This window comes from Coprinopsis cinerea (assembly GCF_000182895.1).
Source record: "Coprinopsis cinerea okayama7#130 chromosome 10 map unlocalized cont3.10, whole genome shotgun sequence".
NCBI classification, from domain to species: domain Eukaryota; kingdom Fungi; phylum Basidiomycota; class Agaricomycetes; order Agaricales; family Psathyrellaceae; genus Coprinopsis; species Coprinopsis cinerea.
This window is the reverse complement of record NW_003307535.1, coordinates 836,263-864,214: the sequence shown is the minus strand read 5'-3', so window position 1 is coordinate 864,214 and position 27,952 is coordinate 836,263. Positions and strand designations below refer to the sequence as shown.

The following is a 27,952-nucleotide window of genomic DNA, read 5'->3' as shown; positions in this document are numbered from 1 at the left end:
TGACGAGCGGCTGGTTTAGGAGCCTGATCAATCAATATCTTTAGCCAACTCCGCCGCCTCCTCTTCCACACGCCCAAACTCGTACTTCCCAACAATCCTATCCCAAATCTCCTTCGTATCAACCTTGGCATCGAGTCTAGCAGCGAGGAGGAACGCCCCGCTCAATTTTCTGGAACACGACCCAGATCAGCCACACCAGTGCAACAAAACAAAACAACAGATCCCGACGCCAAACGTACCTATTCAAACTATATGTCTCCTTCGGCGGGGGGGTCAACCTCCTCTTCACCATCACAGGAATGAACTCCCTAATCTCCTTCGTCACTTCCGACCACCTCGAGCCAGGTCCGAACGCAAACGGCTGGGTAGTGGTTTCTTTGAAAGGAGTGGCGAGTAGAGTCATAGACTGAACATGTGCATCGAGCATGACTTCGTCCTCTTGGCCCGTCAAGTATCCGATTTTGATGCTTTCATCGATACATGTTTGGCGGTCCTCGGAGGCGGCTGCTTGGAGCAGCCTTAACCAGCTGTCCATGAACTTTTTGCTGTATGTGCGTGTTGCGCCAAAGTCGACGAGTTCGATCTGCAAGCAGAGAATTACGGTTGGCTTCTGCGTGTTGTTGCAAAGGTGTAGGAGTTGTACTCGCCTGCCTGGTCTTTTGGTTCCAGAGGAAGTTTGTCCAATTGGGATCTGTCTGCATCGCCCGGAACTCGAAGAGCTCTTTCAGGCACAGTTCAATGATTCGAGCAGCAATCTGTTCGGGAAGATACGACTGTCAGCATCCTCCAGGCCACTCAAGGAATGTATACTCACGTCATTCCGATCCCTCTGGCTCAAACCCCTCACAGTCTCCTCGTCAACCGCCACCTCGCCTTCCTCGAGAGCACTACCATGACTGACATCCCCAACACCCACCCCGCCTACCCGCTCCATGACCAACACCTGATCGGTGCTACCCTCCCACACCCAAGGTACTTTAAACCGCTCGTCTCCACCCAAGAATTTTTTCGACCTGAATTTCTTGAGGAACGAGGCTTCGCGGGTGTAGGAGCATTCGTCTGCTAGTTCCGCGGACATCACCTGTAAATTTGCACTGTGTATGAGTGGGGGAAAGGAAATGGAGGAAGAGAGTGCGTACCTCGATCGTCCTGTCCAGGAAAAGACCTTTAGGCAGCAGACCTCCGACGCTGAGCAGCATCTTGACATAACCCAAGTCACTCTTTATCGAGTTTACGATGTTTGGGAATTGGACTTTGACTGCGACGTCTAGGCCAACATCCTTGTCTATGGAGAAAACAGTTGGTGAGACTTAAATGCAACCGAATGCGCTTCGACCACTTACTACCCTGGTCGAGCAACTCGGGTGGGCAAAGTCGCGGTGCTAGCCTGGCTCGGTGCACCTGACCGATGGACGCAGCCGCGAACGGTATCCGCTCGAACTCCATGAAGACAGTTTCTTCGGGATTTGAAGGGTTGCACCAGTTAGGACCGTACGCCGCTGAGAGGACTTTCTACGCGCAATAAACTGGTTAGAATTGTGGGAAGCAACAGACACACAGCCATGGAGCTAACCTCCATTTGCCAATCTGGCATGTAATGCGCGCTATCCTGGACACGTCTGAATATCTGGTCGAGCTCTGGTGGGAGGAGATGTGTATCTACCCAACTGCGTGAGCACGTCAAGTAAGCGGCGAGGAGGATGAGCTGGGAAAAGCACCTTGGATACTCATGAACTGCCCAAGCTTGAGAGCGGCCCCTCGCATCTGGGTAAGCTTGCCCACCAATCGCTTGATGTTCGCTTCTGAGAGCATGACGTTGCCTGTTGCGTTGGAGCTATCACTCCCTCTAAGGAGTTCAGCGGCGGCTCCATAGCCTAGTGAAGCAGCGAGACCTGTATAAGAGTATGTTAATAAAGACTACAAGGAATGGCTGGCCCTGAATGTACCTCCATAGTGGAATAATCTGCCTATCCGTGACGAGGGAACTTTAGATGCTTGAAGCACCTTTTTGGGTGGTGGTGTAGGGGTTGTGACAGGAAGAGGGCATGAGGGAGAGTCTGAAAGGTCTGAAGGCGACGTAGAAGCTGCCTGTGTCGGTGAAAGGTCAGAAGCCTCGATTGCAGCAGTCGGGTTTGAAGTGGGAACACTGGTTGCAGATGAGGACGATGCCTGCTGGTGACTGGACTGGTACTTCTGCGCCACCTGAGGTATAGGCCTTTCCTTCGTTTCCAATTCGCGTTCGTGTTCGATTTCATGGCTAACCTCCTCCACAACTCTCGCAACTTCCTCTGCCTCTCTTTCCTTCTCCACCCACGTCTTCGTCCCCGACTCCAAAGACTCTGCCGGCGACTGCGACTGAGTTGGCAGTTCTGGTATTTCTGGTATCGGCGGCACAGGGTCCCTGGGTGCTTCAGATATAATCTGAGCTGGATGGCTGTGCGAAACGCTGAATGGGAGAGACCCGTCGACCAATACGCCATCAACCCATCGTTTTCCAAGTATCGCTCGGAACTCTTCCTCTTCTAGTTGCGCTTGTATCCGTCGTCGTTCTGCTTTGGAGAGCTGAGATTTTGGTTGAGTCTGTGTAGAGGCTTCTCCTACCCTCTCCTCGGACGGGCTTGTGCTAGCTGAAGCGTCGGACGAGGTTGAAGTCGAAGGGGTCGAGGATGTTGGTGCAGTTGGTGCGGGTTGTGGTGCTGGTCCAGGCCGTGTCGTCGTCAGTATATCCTCTGAGACGCCCAAAGTTCGAGCGCCAGCTGCAGCTCGATGTCGTGCCGCATGCTTGACGATCCTAGCTACAGAATAGACCACAGCGAGAGCATTGTACGCCGGGCCTGGCGGCATGCCTTTCTTTCTTTGCGTTGACCTGGTTGCCCGATGTCCTAGAGCTCAGCAGCCGCGATAACGAACACGAAAAAGAGACCCGTTGTCGTCGTGCAGCGCGATGAGCTCACGTCCGTCTTCGCGATTGTCGGTGTCGTCACCAAAAGCTTCGGGTCGACGCGCCGCACCTTCCCGCTCGCTGTTATTTTTTGGTCTCCGATATCAGTGATCGCAACAACGGATCAAAGTGTGCAGTTAACAACAGCGGAGAAGACGATGCCTTGAATTTTGAAGCTTGACAACCAGCCTTGGTATGTCGGACCCACTGTTTACCACTGACCAGCCGTCGTTCACAGCTTTGCGCTCTTCGGCGGCCTCTGTTCTTGTCGCTCATTCCAGAGTCCAAACGGAGAGCCACTAATTGGCATCGGGCATCAGTGGTACCAGGGTTAAGTTGCTGTGTCACACTTTCGCGTTCGCTGGACTGGTTGACTGGTCATCGGCTTCCTTCTGGTTAGCGACAGGTACGGTATGGCTCGAGATAATTCACAGCACCCTCGTTATCATGTAGCTCGACCCTTACTCAAGTTCAGCTATAAATACTTCTGGTCGAAACTCTTCATCCCTCAAACTAAATCTCGACATTGATTCTCTCTCTTGTTACAACAACATCTCGACAACGATGTATCCCAACAACAATTACCCGATGCCACAAAGCGGCATGTACAACCAACCCATGGGCTCTCACTGGCAAAGTCAATACTGGAACCCACCAGGCGTGGTTGTCAATCTTGGAAATGGAACTGGCAACACCGGATATGGTCACCAGGCGAACGGCTCCCCAAGAACGTTCAAAGACAGACTCATACACATGCTTCCTAAAAGGGAGAGGAAGAAGACTACGGTATTCGTGAAATCTTACGGACCCATCAATGTCAGCCTTGGTCATCGTAAGCGCCCGAGGAGTACACCACCGGTATTCTTTGGGCCACCTCATGTGTTCTATCCTCCATATGCGCCGCAATTCCCTGAGGCCGCTATCCCACGTCCTCCGCCCTCTAACAAGCCGCTGGGAGCGCGCGATGAATACAGTTCTGGAAGCCAAGAGAGGCAAGACGAGCCGCCGATGGCGTCTACGGTACCGCCTGCTGTGGGCTCCGCTGCAGGATCTGGGCCGCTGTTGCAGTCAGCGCAACCATTCCCTAGCGGCCATGTTGCGGCTGACCAGCCCGCTTTCAGCTCAGCCCAAGGCGGACGCGACTCTGGAATGTTAGAAAGGCCCCACGAGGCCAATCTCCCTACGGCACCTGCGGGGGCTGCCCTATCCTCTGCGCCGTCTGCTCCACCAGCAATGTCATCTGCAAACTATCGTCCATCGGCGCCTTACAATGCAGGAGGATTGGGTTACCGCGATTTTGGATTGGCGACGCGACCAGACGAGTACAGTCAGATGTCACAATACCCAGCACAGATGCCGCCATACTCGGCACAACAATTTCCCCAGCCGTATTACGGTTCAATCCAAGCTCAAGGAAGGGGTGACAATGCACCGGTCATCCCACCTGGTATCTGGCCTTGAATGATCACCTTATGCTATCCCAAGTATGCCCTATGATGTTATGATATTATGCATATGCTTCATTTTACCTTTATATCTGTAACTATACTCCTGGTACTTAATAACATTCTTGCCTTGGAAGTTGGGGTTGAATGTGCGTACCCCGCCGCTAGGGGCGTCGGGTATTGACCGCCATCAGTGATCGCCGCCGCGGCATCAAATCGACCGCCAAGTTTGCCTTGGCCAAACGGTGCCATTCGTTCACCGTCACCATCGTCCTTTTCGCCCATCGCCCTCAAAGGCTCTTCGCCATCGCTTTCAACGGTTACAACGGCCTATTGACATCGACGACTATATACTTGCTAGCGTGATTTGGCAAGAACGTGCGCCAGGTGTTCTCCTTCACCGGAACTAGCGACCACCCTGGCTTGGTCGAGGGGGAAAGAGGCCGCACGATACCATCCAAACGCGAAGTCCGAGAGGTTATCGTTGTCAGGCGCACCGGCCATCCGAGACGAATACAAGTACAGGCGAAGGCAGAGGTTAAACGCGAGTAATGACTTCGACAATAGGGTCGACGTACAACCCTGATGTACAACGATACATCGTCCAAGCGTGCGTGCCTTTTCCTTGGTTATGAGTGCTTTAGAATCGAGTTACCATTGGCACACTATCTAATCTGGGCCCGATGCTGATTCGCTTTGGTTGCAGCTCGGATGTGCTCTCGGACCACAGGCTAACTGTATCACCCCTTGCCGACCCCTCCACGGTCATCTGGTACACTGTGCGTTTCTACTAGTTCCAAATGGCCAGACGCTTACTGGTTTATGTACAGGAACGTTATATTTCTTACCCTGCTTCAGGACCCGCCGAAATCGTCGAGAACATCGTCCACCAACCCACGAACACAATCTGCTGGACTGTCCACCGCCCCACAAACATCCGTCGCCAAGGGTGGTATGTTCGCCTGCGATCCCCGCTATTCCCACCCGGGGTATCCATCCCTCTCCAACCCGTGTCCTCGACTTCGCCCTACTACGTCGACGGAGCACTCAGTTTCAAATGTCAGACGAATGATGTGTCGAGGCTTCCTCCACCACGGCCTCCTCCATCACTGGGCTCCAGAGGCCCAGGCGATCGAACCAGCCTGTCAAGCATGACAAGTGCTGGATCATCAAGCTCTAGTTCAGTCCATTCCTACCCACCAACACCCGCTGCAAGTCCGCCACCTTTAACCCGACGCGACCTCCCACCGATTCGCGTTCCTCCATTGAACAGAGGGAGGAGTCTGACGGGGGAGAAGGAGGATGTGTATATCATCGGAGACGATCATGACCATGACGACCTTGAAGAGAGCACGACCCCTACTTCGGCTGCGGCCCCTACTTTACCCAAGACACCCACCTCTGCGGCACATACACCAATTGCGAATGGTTTCAGTGACATCAAGAGGCCTGTGTCGTTATCCAATGGGAAAGGAAAGGAGGCGCCGTTGCAGGATGTGTCGATGAATCAACCGAATCACCCGCCTGGAGCAAGACCTGGCCGCGCTCCACCACCGCGGGCTCTCCCACCAACTCGCATCAACGAATTCATCCTCCTTCCGCTATCTGAAGCTGCCAATGCGTCTTCGGGATCATTCGTCAACATCTCGACTACACCCGCCCCCTCTCCGGACTCAACACAGCCAAGCCCCACCGTTTATCCCCACTCACACCATCGTACACACTCCAACTCGTATTCACGGTCTAATCCTCCAACCACCGTGTCCACCAACTCTAGTAAACCAACGGGCATTCTTGGAAAGGCGTTCAACATCCTTAAATCTACACTGCCTGCGAGCGTGACGAATAGCCTGAACTCCACGATGCAAGGGAACTCTTTCACCATTGTGAGGGTGCCTGATTTGGAGGGAGTTCCTGGTCTTAATGGGAGTACCGGTGCACAAGGTGGAGGTGCGATCTCGCCTCCCCCTCCATACACGAGTAGCACCAATCTCCTAGCTGGTCCGAGCTCGAGAGGCGAATCTTCGTCTGGCTATCCGTTCCAAATTCCTCCAGCCGCGACCACCTCAGCGATCTCCTCCACGTCGTTCGTTCAGCCGCTTCCGCCACCACTTCTCTCTTTTACTGATGAGACCAGTCTGTTCCCTGTCACGTTTGGCCTTGGCGGGTTATTCAAGGGATCTGGCTCGTCGCGGTCACCGCCGTCGCTTCCAGCACACTCAAGAGCGTCGTTACAGCCTCCCCCTCGCCCTCTTACACACGCCTCTACGTCTTCATTACCCATTTCCTCACCCACACATCTATCCGCCTCTTCGGGTCCATCTTCTTCACGTTCCTCGTCTTCCTCGTCTTCATCTCATTCTCGTCCCCCTCCCAATCCGAATTACACGACGCTGGGCACGTTGACGGTGTCTAAATCCCAACTGGCAAGTCTAGGTGTTGATACGGCGTTTTGGATCACCTGTGCGTTGGTGTTTTGGGGGTATCTGGAGGAGAGGGAGGGGTATTTGAGTGCGATTGATGATTGATTACATCGTAGGCGTGCTTTTGGTTCTTTCTTTGGTTGGGCGTTAGGTTGATTGGATTGGGATAGTTCAAAGTTGGTTACGCTAGGTGTTGGTTGCGCTGGGAAGATGGCTTCGCTTGGGCTGGGTTGGCTGGCTGCGGTTGGGTTTTCTTGGATATCTTGCTTCCTTTTTTACTCTTGTTACATACGCCTTGTCGTTCGTTCTTTTCGTTCCTTCGTTCATTACATACTACACCCGTTTTTTTGGTTTTTCCTTGTATCTATTCGTTATTTAAGTGATTTTCTGGTTGAGGGATTTGAAACACTGAGCGCTGAGCAAAGGCTACTGTGTGTGATTTGGTGTACATGGATAAGCGCTGGGCGCCTACGATGTAGGAAGTATAGTTGTAGTTTACGCATAATTGTCAGCCTTGTCTGCTGAACTTCATGTTCAAGTATTTGTAGCACTGGTAAGAGGGCGGGTTGCGAGGGCGTTCAGGCTCTTCTTCCATTCCCCGACTTGCAAGGTAGGAGTAGGCCTAGCATTGAGAGGGAGCATACTAGTTACAGGATATAATTATAAAGAGAAAATCATAAGCATATGCATCATAACATAAGGCATAGGGTAGCATAAAAGTAACACGTCCTCCTTCCACTGGTTGCAGGAGTACTGCGTAGGGGTCGTCCGCTGACTACTTAGCAACCACAGCAATGATTGTTGTTGATGACCACCACGCTAGGACTGGCACCCCCGCATTCACGATTCACGGTCGCACACTGGCGTGAGCACAGTACAGGGACAGGGACAGGGACAAATACAGGTGCAGCGGGCAGCCAGCCTGGTATTGGTGGTGCCATAGACCATCCAAGGTCATTGGAACCCATGTACCATGAATCTTCGTCATGTCCTCCCTCTGAGTCGCTTGAACTTGACGAGGATGAGGCAGAAAAAGACCTAAGGGTAACGGAGCCGCCGTATTCCGGCTCGCGTCGTCTCCGATGTAAGCCTCCGCCGTTGGCAGAACTGTACCAATCGCGTACGGAGCCCCGGGATGAGCTCTGAATGGGTGGAACGAGACCGAGTGGGGAGGCGCTGGCGGAACCAGAGAAGGTCGATATCGCGCGGTCACGGTGTCTCTGCGAGCTCCGAGAACTGGTACTGGATACGGCAGATTTGCTACTGGGCGGGGTAGTAAAGTTGTAGTCCGCCCCGTGCCGTCGTCCCTCAGAGCTTCTAGAACTGCCGGCATACGAATACGAATCGTGTCTGGAGCCCCGGAATGAACTGTAAATGGGCGGAACGAAACCGAGTGAGGACGCAGCGGACAGGGATACAGTCGACATCGTGTGGTGTCTCTGTGAGCTTCGAGAACTAGCAGTACTGTAGCCATCGTACCCTCGTTCTGGGGTGTAACTGCTAGAGGGCGAAGCGCGGGGTAAAGAGGCTGTAGGTGACGGCGGGGCCGATGAAGGGTATGACGCATACTGGGACCCAGAGAATGTCGGCTGTATAGTCCCTGGGCGATAGAGATGTGCTGTGGTAGACCTCTTCAAGTACTTCCCGTCGCTTGTTTGGATCATTCCCCTGGAGGTTCTGTGGGAGGTGCGCGATTGATACATGGTGTGTGTTTGGGTAGGAGATGTTGTTGCAGGATTCAGGAGAGATAATGCGTCGAGGTTTGGTGCTAGGATGAAGAGTGTCAACCGTGAAGTAATTTGTATCCCGTAAAGAGCCTGGTCAGGGACAGCGACACTGGACAGTGCTGTGAATGAGTTCAAGGCTTGTTGTAGCATTCATCAACGAGAATGAGCCAAATAGCTAGTCAATCAGTCCAATGAACTCCAAAGTGGGCACAGGAACGGTCGACTTTGCTGACGCTTTCGTATGGTATCAACGATCGCCTCCAACACCTACCCACCTACGAGACGCGCTCTCCCTGCCCGAGAGCTTCGGATCCCGGAAATGAGCATTAAGCTATAGATACTAGACAACGGCTCACTGGATCATAGACTCTTAGTGGGTCCAGCATGTTGAAGGGGCGGTCGTCAAGCTCCAAAATTCAAGGCTCCCCGCCCCTCTCTGGCCTTGTTCCGCAGTGACGCTGCTGTTAAAGTGAGCACTTCATCCGTTGACGCGATGGCGGTACGTTGTGCTAGGGTATCGCAGGGACGTAGTCGGTGCAAACGATTCAGTAGGCGCCCAGTGGTATTTGCGCGTGTTAGAGGTGGAAGGTGCTCGGCTTTCCCACGTGACGCGCTCCCTTTCCCCGTGTCCAAAATTTCGTCTCGGCAATCCCGAGTTTCCTGGTTCTGCACCGTCACCGCACTCACCACCTTGTCACCGTCGCCGTCGTCCCTCCCTTCATCCACCACTCAAAAATGGCATTCAGACTATCCCAGAAGGCTTTCGGCCAATTGCTCAGGTCGCAGAGCAGGAGCATCACGACTTCAGTGACTGGCAGGGCGCTTGCCAGGTCAGCGGTGACAACATCCGCCTGCTCAAGGTCCACTTTGGTCAAGGCCTTCTCCACCTCGCGCATGTGCATGAACGCCCAACAGAACGCTGTGGAAACTTCGAATGACGCGTCCAAACGTCAGCAGCAACGGCAACTTTCTACCGACACTGTCTTCTTCTCCAACCTCCCCTTCTTCACCGACCAGAAAGGATTCGAGCAACTGTTGGCAGAGTTTGGTCCTGTTTCGAACATCAACTGGACGAGTGCGTATCCATATGGCTTCCCATCTCGATGTTAAAACTTAAGCTTTCCGTCCAGCCTCCCCCAAATCCAAGGCACCTTGGTGTTTCGTCACGTTCAAGAGCCCTCAGGATGCCGCCACTCTTGTCGAGAGCAGCAAGCAGGAGCCCTTCTACTTTGGCGGTCGCAACTTGGGTGTGCAGTTTGCACATGCCCGTGCTGACCCCAAGGCCCGCACGGGTGGTGGACCCGTTTTCCCTCCCAGCAACCAAGTCTACTTCAGGCACTTCCGGGGAGACCTTAACGACTTGAAGACTTTCCTTGGAGAGCACGCTAACGGTGTGAACTTTGCCTACTTTGGTGAGTCGTAGCATTCTCGCGTACGTCCAGATGGATTTATTAACGTGTATACCAGGTGTCGACCGTCAGACCAACACCCAGCGCGACTCTGGTGTTATCCGGTTCGCTAGCGTCGAGCAGGCGCAGGCGGTTATCAACGAGCTCCGTGGCAAGCGGGGACCTGACGGCATGGCTGTCTTCTTGCGATTCGCGAGCGACACCAATCCCCAGGCAGAGCAAATGCGTCAAGAGTCTCAGCAATCTGGGGCTGAGACGCCACAAGCAGCTTAAACTCTGCCCGCCCCTCCGACGCTATCCATCCATCCCCTATCAAAACCTATCCCTCGTCAGGACTATACAGACGACCCCGGCGACCCATTGCTAGATTTACCATTACGACTCATACCTATACATTTGATTAATTGCACGACCTCCCTCCTCAGTTTGGTGGACATCGCTTCTTGCGCTTTCAACAACGTAACATGTGTCACATCAATGCGCAAGTGGAACACAAGCTTCAGTACGACCCGCCTGCTATCCATCCGTTGGCAGTGAAGAAGCCGTCGATTCCGATGCTGTTGGAGTCTGTTCTGAGTTGCATGGATCCCCAGGGATTTATTCGCGGGCTCAATTCTTTCTTCAGCTTGGTCCCTGTCTTGCGGAGGTCTTTGGCGTCTTTGACTGATTGCTCGTGGGTTAGGGACTGCAAGAGGTACATATCAATCTACCCATGCCAAAGGTGAGGTGGAGGGTGGTGCGACTTACGGTGAATATGGCAGGTACTTTCCATTTTGTTAGGGTTTTGATTGTTGCTTTCCAGGGCTTTACGTCGGAGGAGGCGTCGAACGCTGCTGCGATGTCGGGTTTGATGAAGTCTTGTCCTTTGGCTTTGACAAAGTCGTCGTAATAGCTGGCAACCTGATTCAATATCTTATGGCTCTTGCAGATTCTACTAGGAAGAACTTTACGTGGAGCAGTGGATGTGGGTTCTTTGGCGCCCGCGGTTGGTGCATTGCCTGTAGCAGCATGTTGGTGAGTTGATACGTAGAACTCAGAGAACTTGAACTAACGGGCATAGAGGCATTCGCAGTTCGACAAGGTCGTTAGGCCCTCCGAGCATGATGTTGGTTATTTCAGGGCCGAACGTCGTTACCTGGGAAAGTATGAGCATGTTATTGCTCGCTGACGCCCATTCCGACAGACTGCTCACCTCGAGATGTCGAACTTCTGGTAACCGATGAAGAATCTCTTCAAAGACGTTGTTCATGCGTAGCTCGCTCTCCGAGACCTTGAGTATCTGAAGAATGATATGGTCAAGACCGTCGCCAAATCACCACCGTAGGAAAAGAGACGTACATGGATTCGCAGGGTATCCCTCTTCGTCCAACTCAAATCGTCCGCATGTAGGACCTCCAAACCCCACAAAATGCTCAACGGAACGCTCAACTCCTCCGAAACGGCTCTCAACAACGCATGGCTCGGATCCGGCAACGCTTTGGTGGGAGGTATCATTCTAAACGCCTGCCTCACTTCTTCCAGGTACTCCTCCTCCCACGTCCGGTCTTTCAGCCCCTTCCAGCTCTCCATAATCCGACTGGGAAACCAGACGATGCTTCCGTTGGGGTTGATACCGAGATTTTTGACGTCTGCCCATGGCGATGATTTGCGAAGTTTGAGGAGGACGGAGCGGAGGCGGATGCTTTCGCGGAGGCGTTGGTTGAGGTGGCAGTGGGTTAGGCCTAGGGATTGGTACTTTTGTTCGTCGTGCTGGTCGCGGTGGTCCTGGCGACGGCTCGGACTTGATGGAGAACCCCCGCTTTGGTGTTGGAGGGAAGAGGAGGAGGAGGAGTGGTGGTGGTGGGACGTATGAGAGAGCGCGAGGTGTTCTGGTGAGCAGAAGAAGGACGTGTTGCAGTGTGTGCAAGGCTGGAGGGAGTAGTTCTGGCGTTCGTGTTTTTCAGGTGGGGAGAATGTTGTTGCTGTTGTTGAAATTGGATGTGCGCTTGGACTCGGAGGCTTGCTGGATACTGGATGTGGTGTTATGTGCCCGAAGCGACGTCGTTTGCGGAGGAGGCGGTCGGAGATTCCGCTAAAAACCAATCATCATCAATCAATAACGTTTTTCGTTTCTGGAGAAGCAAATGAGGTGTAGCACTCACCAGATTGAACACCGAGGTTCACGGAAGAAGAGTTCCCTCTCCTGGGCGCCTAATGCACGTCCTTCGTCTAATAGGTACTCTTCGAACTCTTCGATCTCCATTTGGACTATCCGTTTTATTAGTTCTTTTTGGGTTAGTGGTGAGTGGAGGCCTGAGCCTGAGGATGAGGATGAGGAGAGAACGAGGGATGAGGCTGAGATGAGGTCGCATAGGAAGGTGTTTGGAGATTCTTCTAGTCGCGCGAGCGCGCGGCAGACGGGCATATGCGTTCTCCAGTCGCCCTTGAGAAGGACTATCAGTCAATCTGGAAAGCTTTAATTATCTTTCTGAGTAGCTTACTGCTTGACATGCTATACACAGAGGACGAACGGTCGGCAACTTGTATATCGAAGGAATATTAACTGAAGGACGAACATACCTTCACTGCAATATGCTACCCGTCTACAGTTGCCGCAGGTGGACAGAGAAACCTCTGGCAACGATTCTTCCGCGTAGCATTTGTAACAAGCCTGGCCTAGGCTGACGGGAAGTGGTGGGACTCGTTCCGAGCTTGCTTCGTGCCGCCACATAAGGTTCATGATTGTCATTCGCGGTAGGGTGAGTTAGGTGCGAGGAGCTGAGGAAAGGGAAGGGATGACGACGGCTGTCTTCAAGGAAGGGCTCAGTTCCAGAGAGACATTGAGGGAGAGAGAGAAAAGAAAGAGAGAATATATTCGCTCATGGTCTTCCGGGCCCGAGTGTTGTTTGTCATTTTTGAGGATATGAGACATTCGGGCAAGGAGGGGAGGATGGTGGCGGTGTAGTGCTGACCCACAGCCGACTGCGATCGGAGACCGCCGCCTCGCGTGGTGAACAATGGGTTTGGGTCTCATATGTGAATTTCCCCAATTGGGGATGTGAGGTGTCCGTTTGGGGTATTGTCTAGTTTGGATGGTCGATGTATAGGCGTATAGTTGTAAAGACGACCTGCGCTCCCCCACTTTCAAGCAAGTTGTAAGTATGGCAGGACATGAAAAGTTAGGGGCGTTGATTGCATCAGATCCGAGTGATTGGGATCCTCGGATGTTTTCGCGATAAGATAACGCGGGGAACCCCCGCTGGACGATGTTCCTTCGGAATTTGCAGGATGGATCTCGGTTTGAAGGACGTTCATGTCTTGGTAACAGGTACTTTCGTCCAGAGGAGAGGTCAAGTATGGGTCTGATGAACCTACTTTAGGTGCTAGTGGAGGCATTGGTCTAGCGATTGTCAAAAGCTTCCTTGGTGAGTATGAGGTATCATATCTTTTCTAACGAACTGGTAGCAAAGTGTACTGAATGTACCCATTCAATAGAGCAAGGAGCCAAAGTAACTGCTCAGTATAACTCCAACAGTTTAACATTAGAGCCTATCAAGCAGCAATATGGGAGCAGCGTCCAATCACTCAAAGCAGACCTCACCAAAGAGGATGATGTCGTATCTTTGTTTGAGGGCGCGGCTGGCAGTACATCCTTCGGGCCAGTCCAAGTCCTAGTGGTGAACCATGCGATATACAACGACGTACCTGCTCCAATTGCCGATATGAAATTAGAGCAATGGACGACGACGCTAACCGCCAACTTGACCTCTTCGTTCCTCGTTGCACGGGAGTACCTCTTCCGCCTCCGCGGTGCATCTGAGGAGAAAAGGCGGGAGGCTGCAATTGTTTCGATTGGGAGTACCGCGGGGAAATACGGTATGTGAAGACGATAATCTGAATTAAGGATGACGTTGTGCGATACTTTGTATTTTGGGTGCGTCACAGGCGAAGCTGGTCATGGGGATTACGCTGCCTCGAAGAGTGCCATGATGTATGGCCTCACTATGACTCTCAAGAATGAGATTGTAAAGATTGCCCCTCAAGGAAGGGTTAATTGTGTTGGGCCGGGTTGGGTGAAAACGGTGAGCACGGTCTCGATCGAGCATGCTTTCTTACTGCTGACCCTTGAGCTACTTGAAGCCGATGGCCGCAAAGGCGTTGGAAGATCCTGATGTGGTCTATCGTGCATTGGCTTCGTAAGTTTCGCGTTTCGTCTTGACTCGCGGGGAAGTCAGAGGGCTGATCGAAAGAGTAACTTCAGGACTCCTTTGAAGAAGGTAGCGGTTCCTGAGGACGTGGCCAGCCAGGTGGTCATTCTCTCCTCTAGGAAGGTGTCGGGTCATGTCACAGGACAAGTCGTCATGGTTGAAGGTGGAATGGAAGGTGAGCGACTGACTCCCAGAACTTGCAACGGAGTCCAGGACTTTAACGTGTACAAATCCCAGGGCGTTTGCTCAATTCCCGAGCTGATGTCGGATTGGACTCGTAGAAACCAGCAGCGGAAGTGTATATAGTCAGTGTATGAACCAGAGTTGGTGTGAAGATCGTAACTACCTTGCAAGCCCTTGAGCTCGTTTCTGGCTTGAAGTTGAAGCGAGTCCATCCCGTCCCACGCGCCTGCCCTAAACCCGTCACGTGAGAGCCTTGGCGCGACGAAGCGCGCTCAACGAACACTGTGGGTCAAGGTTTTACTGCATCGACCACATTTTGTGCAGGGAGATCGGTATGGTTTCATCGTTCTCTTGTGATAACATTTGACTGATATCTCTAATGACCAGGGGCTGAGTCAGCTAGGGTCTGGTTACAGACGATCCTGAACAGCTTTACCTACCAGTGAGGGCGTTTGAGCTCGGTTTCATGTCAAGCCTTTGGTCTGACTGTTCTGATAGGTCCAAGGATTCCTCTGCCGGGAAGACTACTTCCGACACGACTAGACTATTTTGACGACCTATACCACGACTAGTCCATCTGTGTACAACCAGGTAGGCTCCAACCCAACCATGAACTTGGAAAACGTCAAAGTAACAGTCACTTCTGCATAAAGAATACAAATTCAGGACCTACGAACCCAACTACCAAAACGACTAGCATTCTGGGGTTATGGCTGCAGCACTCTCCTCACATCCAGATCTATCGTCATCGCCCCATTCCAACTCGCTGTCACATCCAGACTTCACTCTCGGATCCATAGCGTCCGGCTTTTCTACGCCACACAAGTCAGGCCGTTTTCCGTCTACAACCTCTCGAACGACAGCGACTTCATCTCTGCCAGTGCAGACGCCTTCCCCGGGACCATCCGCCTCGAATTACGTTTCTAGTAGGAGGAATGGGAACTCGAGCATAGCTGACGACGATGGGGACGACGATGAGATTGGGGCAAACGAGACGACTGCGGGGGACTTGTTGGGAACGCCAGCTGCCAGCAAAGGGGGCAGGAGTGCGGTGAGGACTCGAGGTCGATCAGGCACGTTGACTGCAGGGTCCACTACTTCGAACACAACCGCTACCAGCAAACTCTCCAAACTCACGCTTCGTGACCAAGAGAAGGTGCGTTACGTTCTACCTCTAGGAACTTCTCAACTTACCAAGTTTTTTTTTGCAGCATATCGACAACCTCAAGAAGGAGAACTTCGATGTCAAGCTACGTGTACATTTCCTTGAGCAAGAGCTCGCCAAACTCGCCCCAGACCAGATGGAAGCTACTCTAAAGCAGAACATCAACCTGAAGGTCGAGGTCCAGCAACGGGGGCTGGAGATCAAGAAGCTCAAGAAGCTGTTACTCCAACTGGAACGTGAGCTAGAACGGCTTCAAGGGAAGGAAGGCAAAGGTGGTGGATCGAGTTCGAGGGAAAGGGAACTGGAGCAACGGCTGGAAGAGAAGGAGTTGGAGTTGGAAGAGCTAAGGAGACGGAGGGTAGAGAGAGAAGAGGATGACGATGAGCTTTTGAAGGCCGCCGAGTCACGGAACGCCGAGCTCGAGGAGGAACTTGGGAATATGCGGGCATTGCTGGAGGAAAACATGGACGAAATTGATCGACTAAACGAACTACTACAACGAAAAGGCGACACATCAACCACCTCAGACCGCGACGGACCTTCGTCACGTAGTGCACTGCAACGGAAAGTTGAATCGCTTGACGACGAGAACCACCAGCTTCGCGAGAAGCTCGCCCACCAGGACGACCTGCTCCATCGCCTGCAGGATGAGAAGGAAGACCTGGCGGATGTCGTGCAAACACTCGAACTGCAACTCGAGGACCTCCACCAACGACGCCAACATGAATCGATGGAGCGGTCACAGTCTCGTGCAGCGCTCCTGGAGGAGCAAGAAGAGCGCGAGAATCTGGAGGATGAAGTCAATCGTCTCCGAGACCGTGTCGCTGCCCTGCAAATCGAGCTTCAGACCAAGGAAGACGAGGTGGACCACTTGATGAAGCAGCATCAAGAGATTGTCGACACCGTGGAAGCTGAATGGAGAGGTGAGGTAGAGGAGCAGCGCGGGCATAACGAGCAGCTCAAGGATCTACTCGCCGATCGGGACAGCGAATCCAAAGAGCTCCGACTCCTCATCGGGGAACTGGAAACCAACACAAACGACCTCCATGTCAAGTTCGAAGCGCACGTTGGGCAGCTTGAGGACGAGCTGGAAGAGAGGCGACGGGACATTGAGGACAGGGATAAGGAGCTCGAGGAGAAGGAGGCAGAGTTGGAAGCGAGGGATGTGGAGATGGAGAATCTGCGAGGCACGATCGACAAGTTGGGCGAGCAGATCTACCTTCTAGAGGACGAGAACGATAAGTTCAAGGAGGAGCTGGACAGAATCCGGGACGATGAGGCACTTGAGCGAGAGCGTCTAGAAGGTGTCGTCAGTGGCTTGAAGGAGGTATGCGTTCTTTGTGATTACCCGTTGGGGTCCAGCTGTGCTCACCATGTCCTAGAGAAACAACAGCCTGAAAAACGAGGTCGAGGAATTGACCGACATGTATCAGCAGGCCAAGGATGAGGTCCAGGAACATCTCGCTCGCCAAGAAGAACTCGCCCGACACATCGAAGATCTCGTCAGGGAACTCGAAAACGAACAACGAAAGCGCGAAGAGGCCGAAGAACACATCTCCAAGCTCAACAAGGAGCTGGACGATCAAGCTCGCAGTACTAAACGCGCACTAGACGCCAAGGAGGCAGCGCTGCAGACAGCAATCGCCGATCTTGCTCGTGCGGAGAGCAGGGTGCGAGAATGCGAAGCGGATATTGCCAAGCTCCAGATGGCTCTCAATGAGATCGAGCGGGAGAGCAAGAAGCTTGGCGAGAGTGCGACCACGACCCAGTTCTCGTTGCAGCTCGAACTCGACAGATACAAGCGCGACCTCGAACGCACCGAAGACGAGCTTACGCGTCTTCGCTCGGAGCTCGCCGCCAAGGAGGCTTCGTACCGCGACCGCGAATCGAATCTTGACAAGCTTCATGCCGAGAACAGGGATCTCGCAAGCCAGCTGGCGGCTCAGACTCAGGCGAGGTTGAATATGGGCGAGAAGTTGGATGCTGTACAGAAGGAGATGAAGGATAAGGAGGCTGAGCTTGGTAACTTGAGGTCAAGGGTGACGGAGTTGGAGGCGAGGTTGAGCAAGGATCAACGCTCACTTCTCCAGGCGGAGAGTATGTATCGCGATCAGCTGACGGAGAGGAACACCCTCCTGCTCACGATCTATCAATACCTCGACAAAATCTTGGGTGTTGATAAGACTCCAGTAAGTAATTGGATTTCTGTCTAAGGTCGTACCCTCACACGCATTGTTTTGGTTGCAGAAGAAGGGCAGCTCAGCAGAGACCAAGCCTTTCACCAACTTCAGTGTCTTCCACGACAACCTCATCACTCGCCTGAAGCAAGTCAGCCAAATCCAACTCGAGTTCGACAAGAAGGTCAAGATTGTGGAAGGCCGCTTCACCGACCGCCTCGCCGACATGAAGAAACAACTCGACAACAGGTGGAGGCAACTTGACAAGTTCGAGGCCAGTCTCAAAGTCTTCGCCGAGACCAAAGCCCAATGGCGGAAGAAGCTCAGTGCCAAGGAAGGCGAATTGGAAGCTGTCAAAGCTACCAACTCTGAGCTGTCTTCACAACTCATGTCGCTCAAGCGGCCCAATACTGGCGATTCGATGGAAGTCCGCTCGCTGGCTTCTCGCGCCAACAACGCCGAGAAACGGTTGCATAACGCGCAAAATCAACTTATGAATGCGGAAGAGAAGATTATGCAGCTGAATCAACGCAATGCGGCTGCGGATGAGAAGTGGGAGGCTCGGGTGAGGGAGTATGAGGCTAGACTGAAGGCTGCGGAAGAACGTGTGAAGCGGGAGCGACAGGGAAGCAAAGAGCGTGTGCTCGAGTTGGAGAACAATATCAAGTGTGTATGATCCTTCCAGATCGGCCGGGCTGTACTGACCATACGTGTTGCAGGAGTCTCCAACGGCAGCTCGATCTGGCACAGAAGAGGACAACTCAACTCAACGAGGTCCTCGAGAGCCACAAAGTCTCGAGCAGGCAACGGTCCTCACCCAGTTCCAACAATGGCTAGAAAGATGTGAACACTTCCGTCGCTGGTCGATTGGTTTATGACATTACTGTTGTGTTTTCGAGTGCACGTTTTCTCCCCTCTGCTGTTTCGTCTGTTTCGTCTCTCGTTCTTTCGTGTTTCACGACTTGTATTCTAGATGCTTTCGCTCAATCTCTTTCGTCACGACTGATTCACGCACGCCTATAGTACGCATGCTAATTGTAATCTATGCAACGTTTTATTCTTATCCGGCTTTGTGATGACCGCGTTCAGGTAGAAGTCTTGGCGCCGGGGTGTGCTTCGATGGTGGAAGAAACAAAGTCGACATCATCCCATACGAGGAATGACTCGAGAACTTCGCCGCGCCTCATGGCCAGTGTTTACCGGTAAAAGGCAGCCACAGCCTTATATGGCTTTTAGGAGGTCATTGTAATTGCCCTTTTTCGTGGCCACTCGACACACTTTTCCCCAAACACAGCAAATGCTGTGGACCTGTTTTACCATTCGAGGTCAAACACTAGGCGCCGCATCACGGTCTGCGGCTTGACGATTCTTTTAATAGGCGAATGGGCTGGGTGGCTTGTCCAGAAAGCCACACTCAAGTCTCCCGTTGCCTGTGCCGTCCTCTCTTCATCGTCCAGGATGTCTTCAGAAGCTACTCCTTGTCCAGAGTCATCGTTGAACAGCAAGATGGCGTTGGACTACATTATGAACCATGCATCAGTTGAACCTGAGCCTCCTGCTAAACCTTCCCGGGAAAAGAAGCGCAGGACCAAGGCCTCGAATGCGTCCAAGTCCCGACGATCCGCTGAAGGCAGCCATCACAATCGAAACCCCCAAGCATTCAGATGGGTCTGTGACGGGGATGGGCGAATCTCCAGGCCGTGGTACTACTGCCCCAACGTGAACTACATCCCTGCGAATTCCAACAAGGATCCTACAACCCAACACGACGACCTGCCTCCCTCGATCGCAAAACGCCTTTCATCCGGGTTTGTCCATTGGAAACCGAAACAGCCTCGTCAACGACGTAACGCAACGTCATCTCGCACGATCGGAAACGACCCTGAAGCTGAAGAAGCTGCAATGAGGACGGTGGTGGCCAGAGGAAATGAGAGGGATGCGGGAGGGAGCGCGGTCGATTCGGACTCTGCTGCGCAAGTATTGAAGCTTCCGGAAGTGGTAAAAGCAGGAACGATCTGGAGAAGGCGGACTTGGAGCTATGAAGATGAAAGCTTGAACACTTGAAAGGTCGGAGGGCGTGGAGTCTATAAGGAATGGTCGATCTCCTTACTATACAGTGGTGTGACACCAGCAGGAGTTCATTGAAGGCCGCCAGCTACGCACGAGGAATCAAGAAAACTTTCATACAGCACGTCCTCGCCATGGCATGGATGGGTTACACTAGACGAGCAGTTGAGACCCGGAAAGGACAATCTCGTAGCGTACTTGTTCCCTTGCAGCACGTCGGCTATTAGTCTCAATCCAGATATAGTGCAATCGTACAGTCGTGGTGGCAAAATGAAAGAAATTTTCGCAATGAATACCGGTAAAGGGCTCGTCTTGATTGGTGTAAACGTGTAGGACACGCGCTGTAGGAACCTGTGGACGCGTGTCTTTCGTGTATGCTGATAACCCAGGAAGTGACCACTTTGAGGTAAAAGAATGCCGCTCTTTCGCCTCCCGCGTGACGATATAAGATGATCATGAAATGTCAGGGAGCGTTGTATGATGTCAACCGAGGGCTGTTGACGGTAAGGTGGTGTTTCCACTCTAACCTGGCTGTAGCCTAGAGGTTCAGAGCAGGGGGAGAACGTAAACAACGGTGTTCTGGAGCCGGCTGACGCTGTTCAGAGCGGCCGTCGCCGACTAGAAAGTGATTTCCGAGGACCCTGCTGTACATGGGGGAGCCAATGTCCTCGAACTTTTCGCAAGTTTCCGCCAGTCGAGAAGGATAGTGCCCGATAGAAGCGACGACACCGAGTAAATGTCAGGAAGTTACACAGTCGCTTCACAAGGTTTCCGAGCAGAAGAGTACGTCCGAAGCCAAAGTATCCAGAAAAGTCCATTCGCAAGCAACCAAGGCGATAACAGGGAATCAGGCGACCAATTCTGGATAACCCAGTGGGGTCGAACTCGCCGAGAAGAGCTTCTTATGATCTTTCATATCGCATCAGCGGTTTCTGTCAGTGTTCTGTTGGAATATTAATAGGCGAAAGAACGAGATCATGAGGCCAAATTGCCAGGGACGAGCCTAGAGATTGGGGACCGCGAAAGGAAAAAAACACAAGGAGGACCGGCACAAAGTTCCGAATTTGGTGGTTGTTCCCACATTTTGGATGGTTCTAATTGGCTGTTGATCCCATGGCCTTCCTTGTCCTCGAACGGTCACCCGGCACCATGCATAAAGCGATAAAGGCCCTACAAATGGGCGTCTCCTCAATCCCAAGGGGGCTATTCCTCATATATAAGTCCGTCACCATCGGGGTTCCATCTTGACCACCACCATGCCCAGCTCTGCTTTCTCCACAGGTCTCCAGCTTCCCAATGAATTGCTGCACAAGATTCTGCTATGGTCTATTGGCGACGGCTTGCATACTTTGTGCACAACGACGAAGTGCCCTTGGGAGATGAATATGCTCCTCACATTTCACTGTGTCTCTATTCCCTTCCGAGCAATCTCAAGGGAGATCGCTTGCAAAGCCTTCTACCTCGACCGAGATAGTCTGGAGGGTGATTCAACTTCGTGAGTACGCTCGGATTGTTTGGGTGGAATTAATGTCTCATATACTCTTCTAGTTTCCTCTCCACCACGCGCGAGATCTTCAGTTATCTACACGGGGTCGGCAAGAGGCTTCGAACCGCAGCACACGACGACGAAACTCGCCATCCATGTTCAGCCGCAAACAAGCCCAGCGTCACATCCCCGTTGCTCGTCAGTTACGCCATGTACCTCAACTGCACCTCATTGCGCAAAAGCGCCTTGCAGTGTTCAACAGCGGAGACGTTTCCAAAGACCCATCGAATAATCCTCAATGCCCTACCCCAGGCTCTGGACCTCTGCCATCAAGTCAATCCTCGGCGCATCACCAGTCATTTAGCTGCTAGTATCGAAGATGAATTGGGCTTGGCCCGCTGTGGTGAGTTGGAATCCCAATGTTTCGTTGGTCTACTTTTGACCTCCTGACTGTTCAGGCTTGGCGTTGGTCGAGGGGTTCCGAGAGATAGACGTTGCTATTCAATCTCTCAAAGTGTTCGAGTCATGCATAGACATGTACGGCACTGGACCCATTGCGGTATGTCATTTGCCTGTCATAGCTCCAGCAGAAACTGACAGGTGAATCCATAAAGGCTGTCCTCTCCATAATTCACAAGAACTTGTCGAAGATCGAGGAGGTGATGGAGGAGTACCGAGAGCTTATCTTGCCCGAAGCGCCAACAGAAGCGACGCTACCGTTCATCCAGGTAATGTTGTCAAACATGACATGCCTGACTGCGAGACTGAACGCCGATCATTCACAGCTGCCAGGTGTCCTGAGGACATTGCGACTAGCGTGTACGATGGAATTCTCTGACGACCAGTACGAATTGAGTCGGCGGCTGAGCGATATTTCCCGACCATGGGCACGCTGCTGCCCTTTCTTTGGCGACTAGCAGAACTACATGTATAGTATGTGATGACGTAGTGTAATAACATTTACTGAATTAGCAACAAAAATGATTCGGGGGTCGCTGGTGGGCGCTCATCACGACTGTGACTCGTGAGTTTATTCGCCGTCACGCCTCGAGAACACCACCTCACCTCGTGTTTTAGATCGTGGCATTGCTCTGTGCGCTCTAGATGCCCGGGCGCCCCGGTGCGGTTCCGCCCTGTTTTGAAGAAGATCTGAACACCGCCTCTGCCTCACGACAGATATAAGGACACCTGGGCAGTGTTCACAGGCAGCCTATCCTCTGTCCACGCTACGATGTGGTGGTCATTCCTGAACAACAACTCTTACTACGGGTTTTCTGATAGCACTTCGCAATTTACGACTCTCATCACGACATGGGCGCAACGAATCTTGGGCGCTTCCGCCCTTTCTTCATTGTTTTCAGGGTCGCCCATGTTCAACACGGTTGCCTTGCTCGTGTTGGGGACGTTACTCGAGGCTGGAAGGAGGACCGGTGACTGGTTAATGGAGCGCTTTCGGATACGATTCCACATTTCCGCCGAGTTTCGTGACGGTGACCCGACTTATGACTGGATATTCCTATTCCTGGTGAGCTTCCAACAGTGAGGCTGGTTCTTTATTCTAAAGGCTGACTGTCGTTGGTCAAAGACCGAGAAACAAATTTGGCGACGCTCAACGGACTTTGTCGTGACTTCCAAAACGTCGAAGAGAAAATGGGGCATTCTAACGTCCTCAGAAGAGGGAACCCCAGAACAGCATGCGGAATACGTACCATCTTACCACCTCCCAACGCTTTTCCGATGGAACGGATATTGGGTAGAGACGAGCGGGACGGACTTGAGTGAACCAGTGTCAACAGGTCGTTATTCTGATTCTGGTTCCAGAGGAGTCATATGTTTGAAGTACGTGCGCTCGGCTGCCTGGAAGTACCCATGTCTGATATCTTCGAACAGGATATACACCAGAAACATAAAGGCTCTGACGACTCTTGTCGAATATGCACGATCTCGCTACAATGAAGTTAGCAGTCCGCACATTCTTGTCCATACGACAGATAATGTAAGAGAGTGTCCCAACCCTGTTAACTGCATCTAACTCCCTCCCAAATCGAATTAGCCTGGATACGGCACGCCGATGTACTGGGCTGAAGTGACTCAGAAACCAAGACGGCCTCTGAAAACGATCGTCCTTGAGGGTAACGTTTTGGAGGATCTCCTAGCTGACGCCAAAGAGTTTATCTCGATGGAGGAGTGGTACCGCGATGCTGGCATTCCTCATCGACGTGGTTATCTGCTATATGGTCCACCTGGAACTGGAAAAAGTACGTCTATCTTGCCATGAACCGGGGCTACTCTCATATCCGTCATCTTTTCGTCCAGCTTCGACGATCTATGCTATGGTAAATCTTATGCGCTGGGAATAAAACATGCCACACCGTTGCTGACGCTCTCAAAGGCAGGCGAACTTGGGATGGGAATCTACGCCCTCTCTCTAGCTTCCGATTTGTGAGTTGCACTCAGTCTATCAACATTGGAAAGCGTCTCCTAACCAAATCAAAATCACAGCGTCGACGACACCTTCCTCCAGAAAGCCTCAGCCGCAGTGCCAAAGCACTCGATACTTCTCATCGAAGATATCGACTGTGCTTTCCCGTCTCGAGAGGAAGCCGAAGAGGACCACTGGCGTCAAAAATCTCGCGTCACTTTGTCTGGTCTCCTAAATGTCCTCGATGGAGTAGGAAGTGAGGAGGGAAAGCTCTTTTTTGCAACGGTACGGCGCTTCCATATATATATTCGGGTTGATTGACATAGACCTTAGACGAACCACATGGAAAAGCTGGACCCGGCGCTGATACGACCAGGTCGAGTGGACGTAAGGATCGAGTACAAGTTGGCCACGAGGAACCAAGCATCCGCACTATTCGCTCGGTTCTACCCCAAGAAGCATATGGCTTCACTCAAACTCAGTGACCTCAGCGAGAAATCCCCGTCCTTCGATGAGGGGATTGAACTCCTGGCGAGAAAATTTGCTGAAGGTATCCCTGAGCACGAGTTCTCGACGGCGGAGATCCAAGGGTATCTTCTGAACCATAAAAAAGAACCGGAACAGGCTGCGGACGGAGTGAATGAGTGGGTCGAAGTGCAGAGAAAGGCGAGGGAGGAGCTGAGGCTGAAGCTTGAGGAGGAAGAGAAGAAGAAGTTGGCGAGGAAAAAGAAAAAGGAAGAAGAGGACGAGGACAAGGACAAGGACGAGGAGGATGAGAAGAAGGAAAAGAAGGAGGCGTTGGTGGTAAGTGATATATCTCAACACCGTCCTCAGGTGCATGGCTGACTGTTCTACAATTCGAACCAGAAGGAACCTAATGGCCAAACTGTGAGCTCCGACACATCAGAATCCGATGTCACCAAGGTCAATGAACAGTCCTGAAGATAACGCCAGGGCCCGGGGAATCAGAACGCATACTTATATTTTTTAGAATGTTTTTTGCTACGTCTTGGGCGCTCAGGCTGAAATGGAAGGCCTACCTGTCAGCCTCAGGAGAAGAAGAATGTTCTAGTGGCTCTACATAAAATGTGGCCTGTCCGAGTCACTGGTGCTGACCTGCCCTGATCATCGTAAGGTTTGGTTCCCGAGTCAGCGATTTCCCTGGGCGCTTAATTGATACCTGGACTTCCTCCGAGATTTTATTTGAATCGGGCCAATCAGAGTCATCAGTGTCCAGATTCTGGACTCGAAAAGCAACTGCGGAAAAGGCACCCGTTCCAAACTATGTACTTACTCCAGGAAGCCCGGGAGGGGATTTGAGAAGCACAATCTGACTCGAGATCCAGGAAACCTTTTACGTATCGATGTATCGGCTTACATACCATGCTTTCCAGCTATATAAGCTATTTTAGAAGCTATCTGAGTGGCAAATTCCCATAAACTTGCTATAAAGTGGGTCCTTGTCCTTTAAACGTCGAGCAAGTCCTTTGTGACCTGATCCCTTTGTATATCACTTCCTGACCCCGATTCAAAGACATGGAGGCACGAGCAGCCGTGCCGATGTTTCTTCCAGACGGTGGTCCTTTCATGACTGGATCCTGGCATCCATCGAACCCTTCGTCGTGGTCGTCGTTCTTATCCAGCTGGGTCAACAGACTCTGGGGCGCCTCTGTCTTATCTTCGTTCCTAGCAGGGTCGCCAATGCTCAATACATTGGCTATTCTGATCTTGGGAACCCTGATAGAGGCGGGGAGGAGGCTGTCCTCGTGGTTCTTTCAGAGATTCCAACTCCGTACGTTCGAAATCCCGCTCTCCGTGTTCGACGGCTGACAGAATTGCTGCGCCTCCCAGGCCTCGCCATTTCCGCCCAGTTCCAGCAAGGAGACCCTGCGTACGACTGGATCCTTCAGTTTCTGGTGAATCTTCCTTTCAGGAAAAGTTCAAAGAGAAATGGCTCTGAAAACACCCCTTCTGGCAATAGACAAAGCAGAAAGTTTGGCGACTCGCTCGAGATTTCCGCGTTGCCTCCAAAAGCTCGAAACGGCAGTGGGGTATAGGTGCTGTCGACCGTGGAGGACAAGAAGACGAATATGTCGAATATGTTCCTACGTACAACCAGCCGCAGCTCTTTCGGTGGAATGGGTACTGGGTCGAGGCTAGCAGGACACATATGTACCACCCTGCCAATGCCGGATTTCCTCCTGGTGCAGTCACAGCGGGCTCGTCGATCACGCTACAGTGAGTGAAGTCTACATACACGTTGGGACTAACACCGACCATGTCTTGAAGCGTCTATACTTGGAACATGAAAGCGCTTTCCGACCTCGTGAAGCACGCGCGGCTTCAGTACCTCCAGGTCAGCAAGCCCCATGTTATCATTCACACTTCGGATAAGGTATGTTCATCTCTTTTCTATCCATCAGAGCCAGGTCAAGTATTGAAAGTTTGGTCCAATTCGACGTCGACGCCAGCCGTCCTATGGTCCAGGAATGTATTGGACGGATGTCAAGAAGAAAGCGCGTCGTCCATTGAACTCGATCATTTTGGAGGGAAATACTTTGGAGAAAATCCTGGCTGATGCTCGCGAATTCATCTCGATGGAACGGTGGTACAACAATGCGGGGATTCCCCACAGGCGGGGATACCTGCTGTATGGCCCACCTGGAACGGGTAAAAGTGAGTCGGTTTCAAATTCGCATATCTTGTAGGATAACCCGGAGACTAACAAGTTATCATTGGTGAACAGGCTCCACTATTTACGCCCTAGCTGGTGAGCTCGGGATGGAGATTTATTCTTTGTCTTTGGCCTCTGACTTGTAAGATTCGCTCGAATATCACGGAATCCGAGCACTAATCGATCACCCAGTGTCGATGACAACTTTCTTCAAAAGGCTTCCTCGTCTGTTCCCAAGAACTCGATATTCCTGATCGAAGATGTCGACTGCGCCTTCCCATCAAGAGAAGACGAGGACGAGAAGGACAAGCCCCGCAGAGGTAGGAGAGATGAATACAGGTCCTTCGTTACCCTCTCTGGCCTCCTTAATACTCTTGATGGGGTGGGCAGCGAGGAAGGGAAGCTTTTCTTTGCAACGGTGAGTCTGTAGCCCTCGTATACTCAATGGCATTTTGGTCTGACTCGGATGCAGACCAATCACCTCGACAGGCTCGATCCAGCCTTAATACGACCAGGACGCATAGACATGAAGGTCGAGTATAAGCTGGCGACTAAAGGCCAAGCAAGCGCGCTCTTCGCTCGATTCTATTCTTTCAAAGACGATATCCTGCCCGACTCGATGCATAGCGTCGATGAAAAGAAAGAGCACTTAACAGACGGGGAGATCACACGACTGGCGAATGCATTTGCTAAAGCCATACCTGAGCACGAGTTCTCGACAGCCGAGATTCAGGGATATCTCCTAGGATTTAAGAAGGACCCAGAACAGGCTGCAGCCTGTGTGGGCGAGTGGGTAGTTGCCGAACAGAAGCGACGGGAGGAGGAATTGCAAGCGGAGAAGGAGAAGAAGGAAAAGGTTAAAGCTTCAAAGGTGAGCTTTCTGCTCTTCCAATTGTGAATTTACTAATGCATCTTTCAGGATTCTGGTCAAGGAGTGAACGGAATAAACGGCATCGTAAATGGCTTCCCAGGTCCCTCTGCATCATTCAGTGGCCGCCCTCTTTCCTCCGCTGGTGTTGCCGTCAGTGCGGCTGGATAGATAATTACCTCTTTACTTCTCTATCTATATTTGACGCTGGGTACATCTTCGAGTTTACGGGTATAGTCACAATACACGCACCCCCTTCCCCCTGAAGCCCCTGTCAGGCACGTCACACTGGGCCCATCAGCCCCTATTTTGACACGACGCGTCGCGTCGAGGTTGCAACTTGAACCCGCATCAGATGACTTGCCGAGAATTTTCGTTGGGCCTTCGTATCTTACAGTTCAATAAGTCCTCCGAATAGCTTAACACAGCGATACCGATGGAATCGTTCCTCAAAAAGCTCGCCGAGGCCACCTGCAACAAGCAAGGTTATTTGAATGTGTTTGGCTCCCATTAAACTGCAACCCAATCACAGGCGTACCTTTGTTCTTCTCTCTCTCGCTTCCCCTTCTCAACATTCAGAAAATATCAGAAAGAGAATGCAATCACAGGAGCTCATCCCATCCCTTTCAGCAAACATTGGAGAAACTTGCTACTCCTGTTGGAAAGAAGAGGGGCAACTAGGCTGCCGTTTGCAAGTGTTCGAGATGCAAGCGTGTCGTATATTGCGGAGCTGGTAAGAGACAGCTACACATAGTCCCAATCGCACGGTATACTGACT

General features: G+C 52.1%; 12 protein-coding genes across 12 annotated transcripts; 9 read left to right on the top strand and 3 right to left on the bottom strand.

Moving 5' to 3' along the window:
• Positions 1-27: 27 nt before the first annotated feature.
• Positions 28-2,844, bottom strand: CC1G_11046 (atypical/ABC1/ABC1-A protein kinase; the record flags this gene model as incomplete). The annotated part of the gene is made up of 8 exons (XM_001834024.2): positions 28-169; positions 240-583; positions 815-1,081; positions 1,140-1,285; positions 1,344-1,512; positions 1,574-1,659; positions 1,719-1,892; positions 1,947-2,844. 8 exons carry the CDS (start codon positions 2,842-2,844, stop codon positions 28-30), a joined length of 2,226 nt encoding a protein of 741 aa, XP_001834076.2.
• A 661-nt stretch (positions 2,845-3,505) lies between these two features.
• On the top strand, positions 3,506-4,402 carry CC1G_11045 (hypothetical protein; the record flags this gene model as incomplete). Its single annotated transcript, XM_001834023.2, has 1 exon — positions 3,506-4,402. The coding sequence occupies one exon, from the start codon at positions 3,506-3,508 to the stop codon at positions 4,400-4,402; it is 897 nt and encodes a 298-aa protein (XP_001834075.2).
• Positions 4,403-4,937: 535 nt separating this feature from the next.
• CC1G_11044 (hypothetical protein) lies at positions 4,938-6,914 on the top strand (the record flags this gene model as incomplete). Its single annotated transcript, XM_001834022.2, has 3 exons — positions 4,938-4,996; positions 5,093-5,165; positions 5,217-6,914. 3 exons carry the CDS (start codon positions 4,938-4,940, stop codon positions 6,912-6,914), a joined length of 1,830 nt encoding a protein of 609 aa, XP_001834074.2.
• A 674-nt stretch (positions 6,915-7,588) lies between these two features.
• Positions 7,589-8,512, bottom strand: CC1G_11043 (hypothetical protein; the record flags this gene model as incomplete). The annotated part of the gene is made up of 1 exon (XM_001834021.2): positions 7,589-8,512. One exon carries the CDS (start codon positions 8,510-8,512, stop codon positions 7,589-7,591), a length of 924 nt encoding a protein of 307 aa, XP_001834073.2.
• A 759-nt stretch (positions 8,513-9,271) lies between these two features.
• On the top strand, positions 9,272-10,369 carry CC1G_11042 (hypothetical protein; the record flags this gene model as incomplete). The annotated part of the gene is made up of 3 exons (XM_001834020.2): positions 9,272-9,611; positions 9,667-9,948; positions 10,004-10,369. The coding sequence occupies 3 exons, from the start codon at positions 9,272-9,274 to the stop codon at positions 10,216-10,218; spliced, it is 837 nt and encodes a 278-aa protein (XP_001834072.1). The 3' UTR covers positions 10,219-10,369.
• CC1G_11041 (hypothetical protein) lies at positions 9,966-12,187 on the bottom strand (the record flags this gene model as incomplete). The annotated part of the gene is made up of 6 exons (XM_001834019.2): positions 9,966-10,630; positions 10,693-10,992; positions 11,138-11,224; positions 11,284-11,709; positions 11,956-12,016; positions 12,087-12,187. The coding sequence occupies 6 exons, from the start codon at positions 12,185-12,187 to the stop codon at positions 10,445-10,447; spliced, it is 1,161 nt and encodes a 386-aa protein (XP_001834071.2). The 3' UTR covers positions 9,966-10,444.
• Positions 12,188-13,212: 1,025 nt separating this feature from the next.
• On the top strand, positions 13,213-14,413 carry CC1G_11040 (NAD dependent epimerase/dehydratase; the record flags this gene model as incomplete). Its single annotated transcript, XM_001834018.2, has 7 exons — positions 13,213-13,252; positions 13,305-13,349; positions 13,420-13,800; positions 13,870-14,006; positions 14,065-14,120; positions 14,186-14,307; positions 14,370-14,413. The coding sequence occupies 7 exons, from the start codon at positions 13,213-13,215 to the stop codon at positions 14,411-14,413; spliced, it is 825 nt and encodes a 274-aa protein (XP_001834070.2).
• Positions 14,414-15,024: 611 nt separating this feature from the next.
• On the top strand, positions 15,025-18,494 carry CC1G_15287 (hypothetical protein; the record flags this gene model as incomplete). The annotated part of the gene is made up of 5 exons (XM_002910334.1): positions 15,025-15,471; positions 15,527-16,807; positions 16,863-17,669; positions 17,728-18,323; positions 18,377-18,494. 5 exons carry the CDS (start codon positions 15,025-15,027, stop codon positions 18,492-18,494), a joined length of 3,249 nt encoding a protein of 1,082 aa, XP_002910380.1.
• Positions 18,495-19,115: 621 nt separating this feature from the next.
• CC1G_11038 (hypothetical protein) lies at positions 19,116-19,721 on the top strand (the record flags this gene model as incomplete). Its single annotated transcript, XM_001834016.2, has 1 exon — positions 19,116-19,721. One exon carries the CDS (start codon positions 19,116-19,118, stop codon positions 19,719-19,721), a length of 606 nt encoding a protein of 201 aa, XP_001834068.2.
• Positions 19,722-20,980: 1,259 nt separating this feature from the next.
• Positions 20,981-22,127, top strand: CC1G_11037 (hypothetical protein; the record flags this gene model as incomplete). The annotated part of the gene is made up of 5 exons (XM_001834015.2): positions 20,981-21,219; positions 21,273-21,613; positions 21,669-21,769; positions 21,825-21,938; positions 21,996-22,127. 5 exons carry the CDS (start codon positions 20,981-20,983, stop codon positions 22,125-22,127), a joined length of 927 nt encoding a protein of 308 aa, XP_001834067.2.
• A 314-nt stretch (positions 22,128-22,441) lies between these two features.
• CC1G_11036 (mitochondrial chaperone BCS1) lies at positions 22,442-24,574 on the top strand (the record flags this gene model as incomplete). The annotated part of the gene is made up of 9 exons (XM_001834014.2): positions 22,442-22,735; positions 22,796-23,049; positions 23,101-23,206; positions 23,264-23,468; positions 23,527-23,546; positions 23,603-23,652; positions 23,713-23,917; positions 23,966-24,436; positions 24,500-24,574. The coding sequence occupies 9 exons, from the start codon at positions 22,442-22,444 to the stop codon at positions 24,572-24,574; spliced, it is 1,680 nt and encodes a 559-aa protein (XP_001834066.2).
• Positions 24,575-25,168: 594 nt separating this feature from the next.
• Positions 25,169-27,345, top strand: CC1G_11035 (mitochondrial chaperone BCS1; the record flags this gene model as incomplete). The annotated part of the gene is made up of 9 exons (XM_001834013.2): positions 25,169-25,424; positions 25,484-25,548; positions 25,614-25,870; positions 25,922-26,027; positions 26,104-26,308; positions 26,379-26,448; positions 26,499-26,724; positions 26,779-27,177; positions 27,226-27,345. 9 exons carry the CDS (start codon positions 25,169-25,171, stop codon positions 27,343-27,345), a joined length of 1,704 nt encoding a protein of 567 aa, XP_001834065.2.
• Positions 27,346-27,952: the final 607 nt, after the last annotated feature.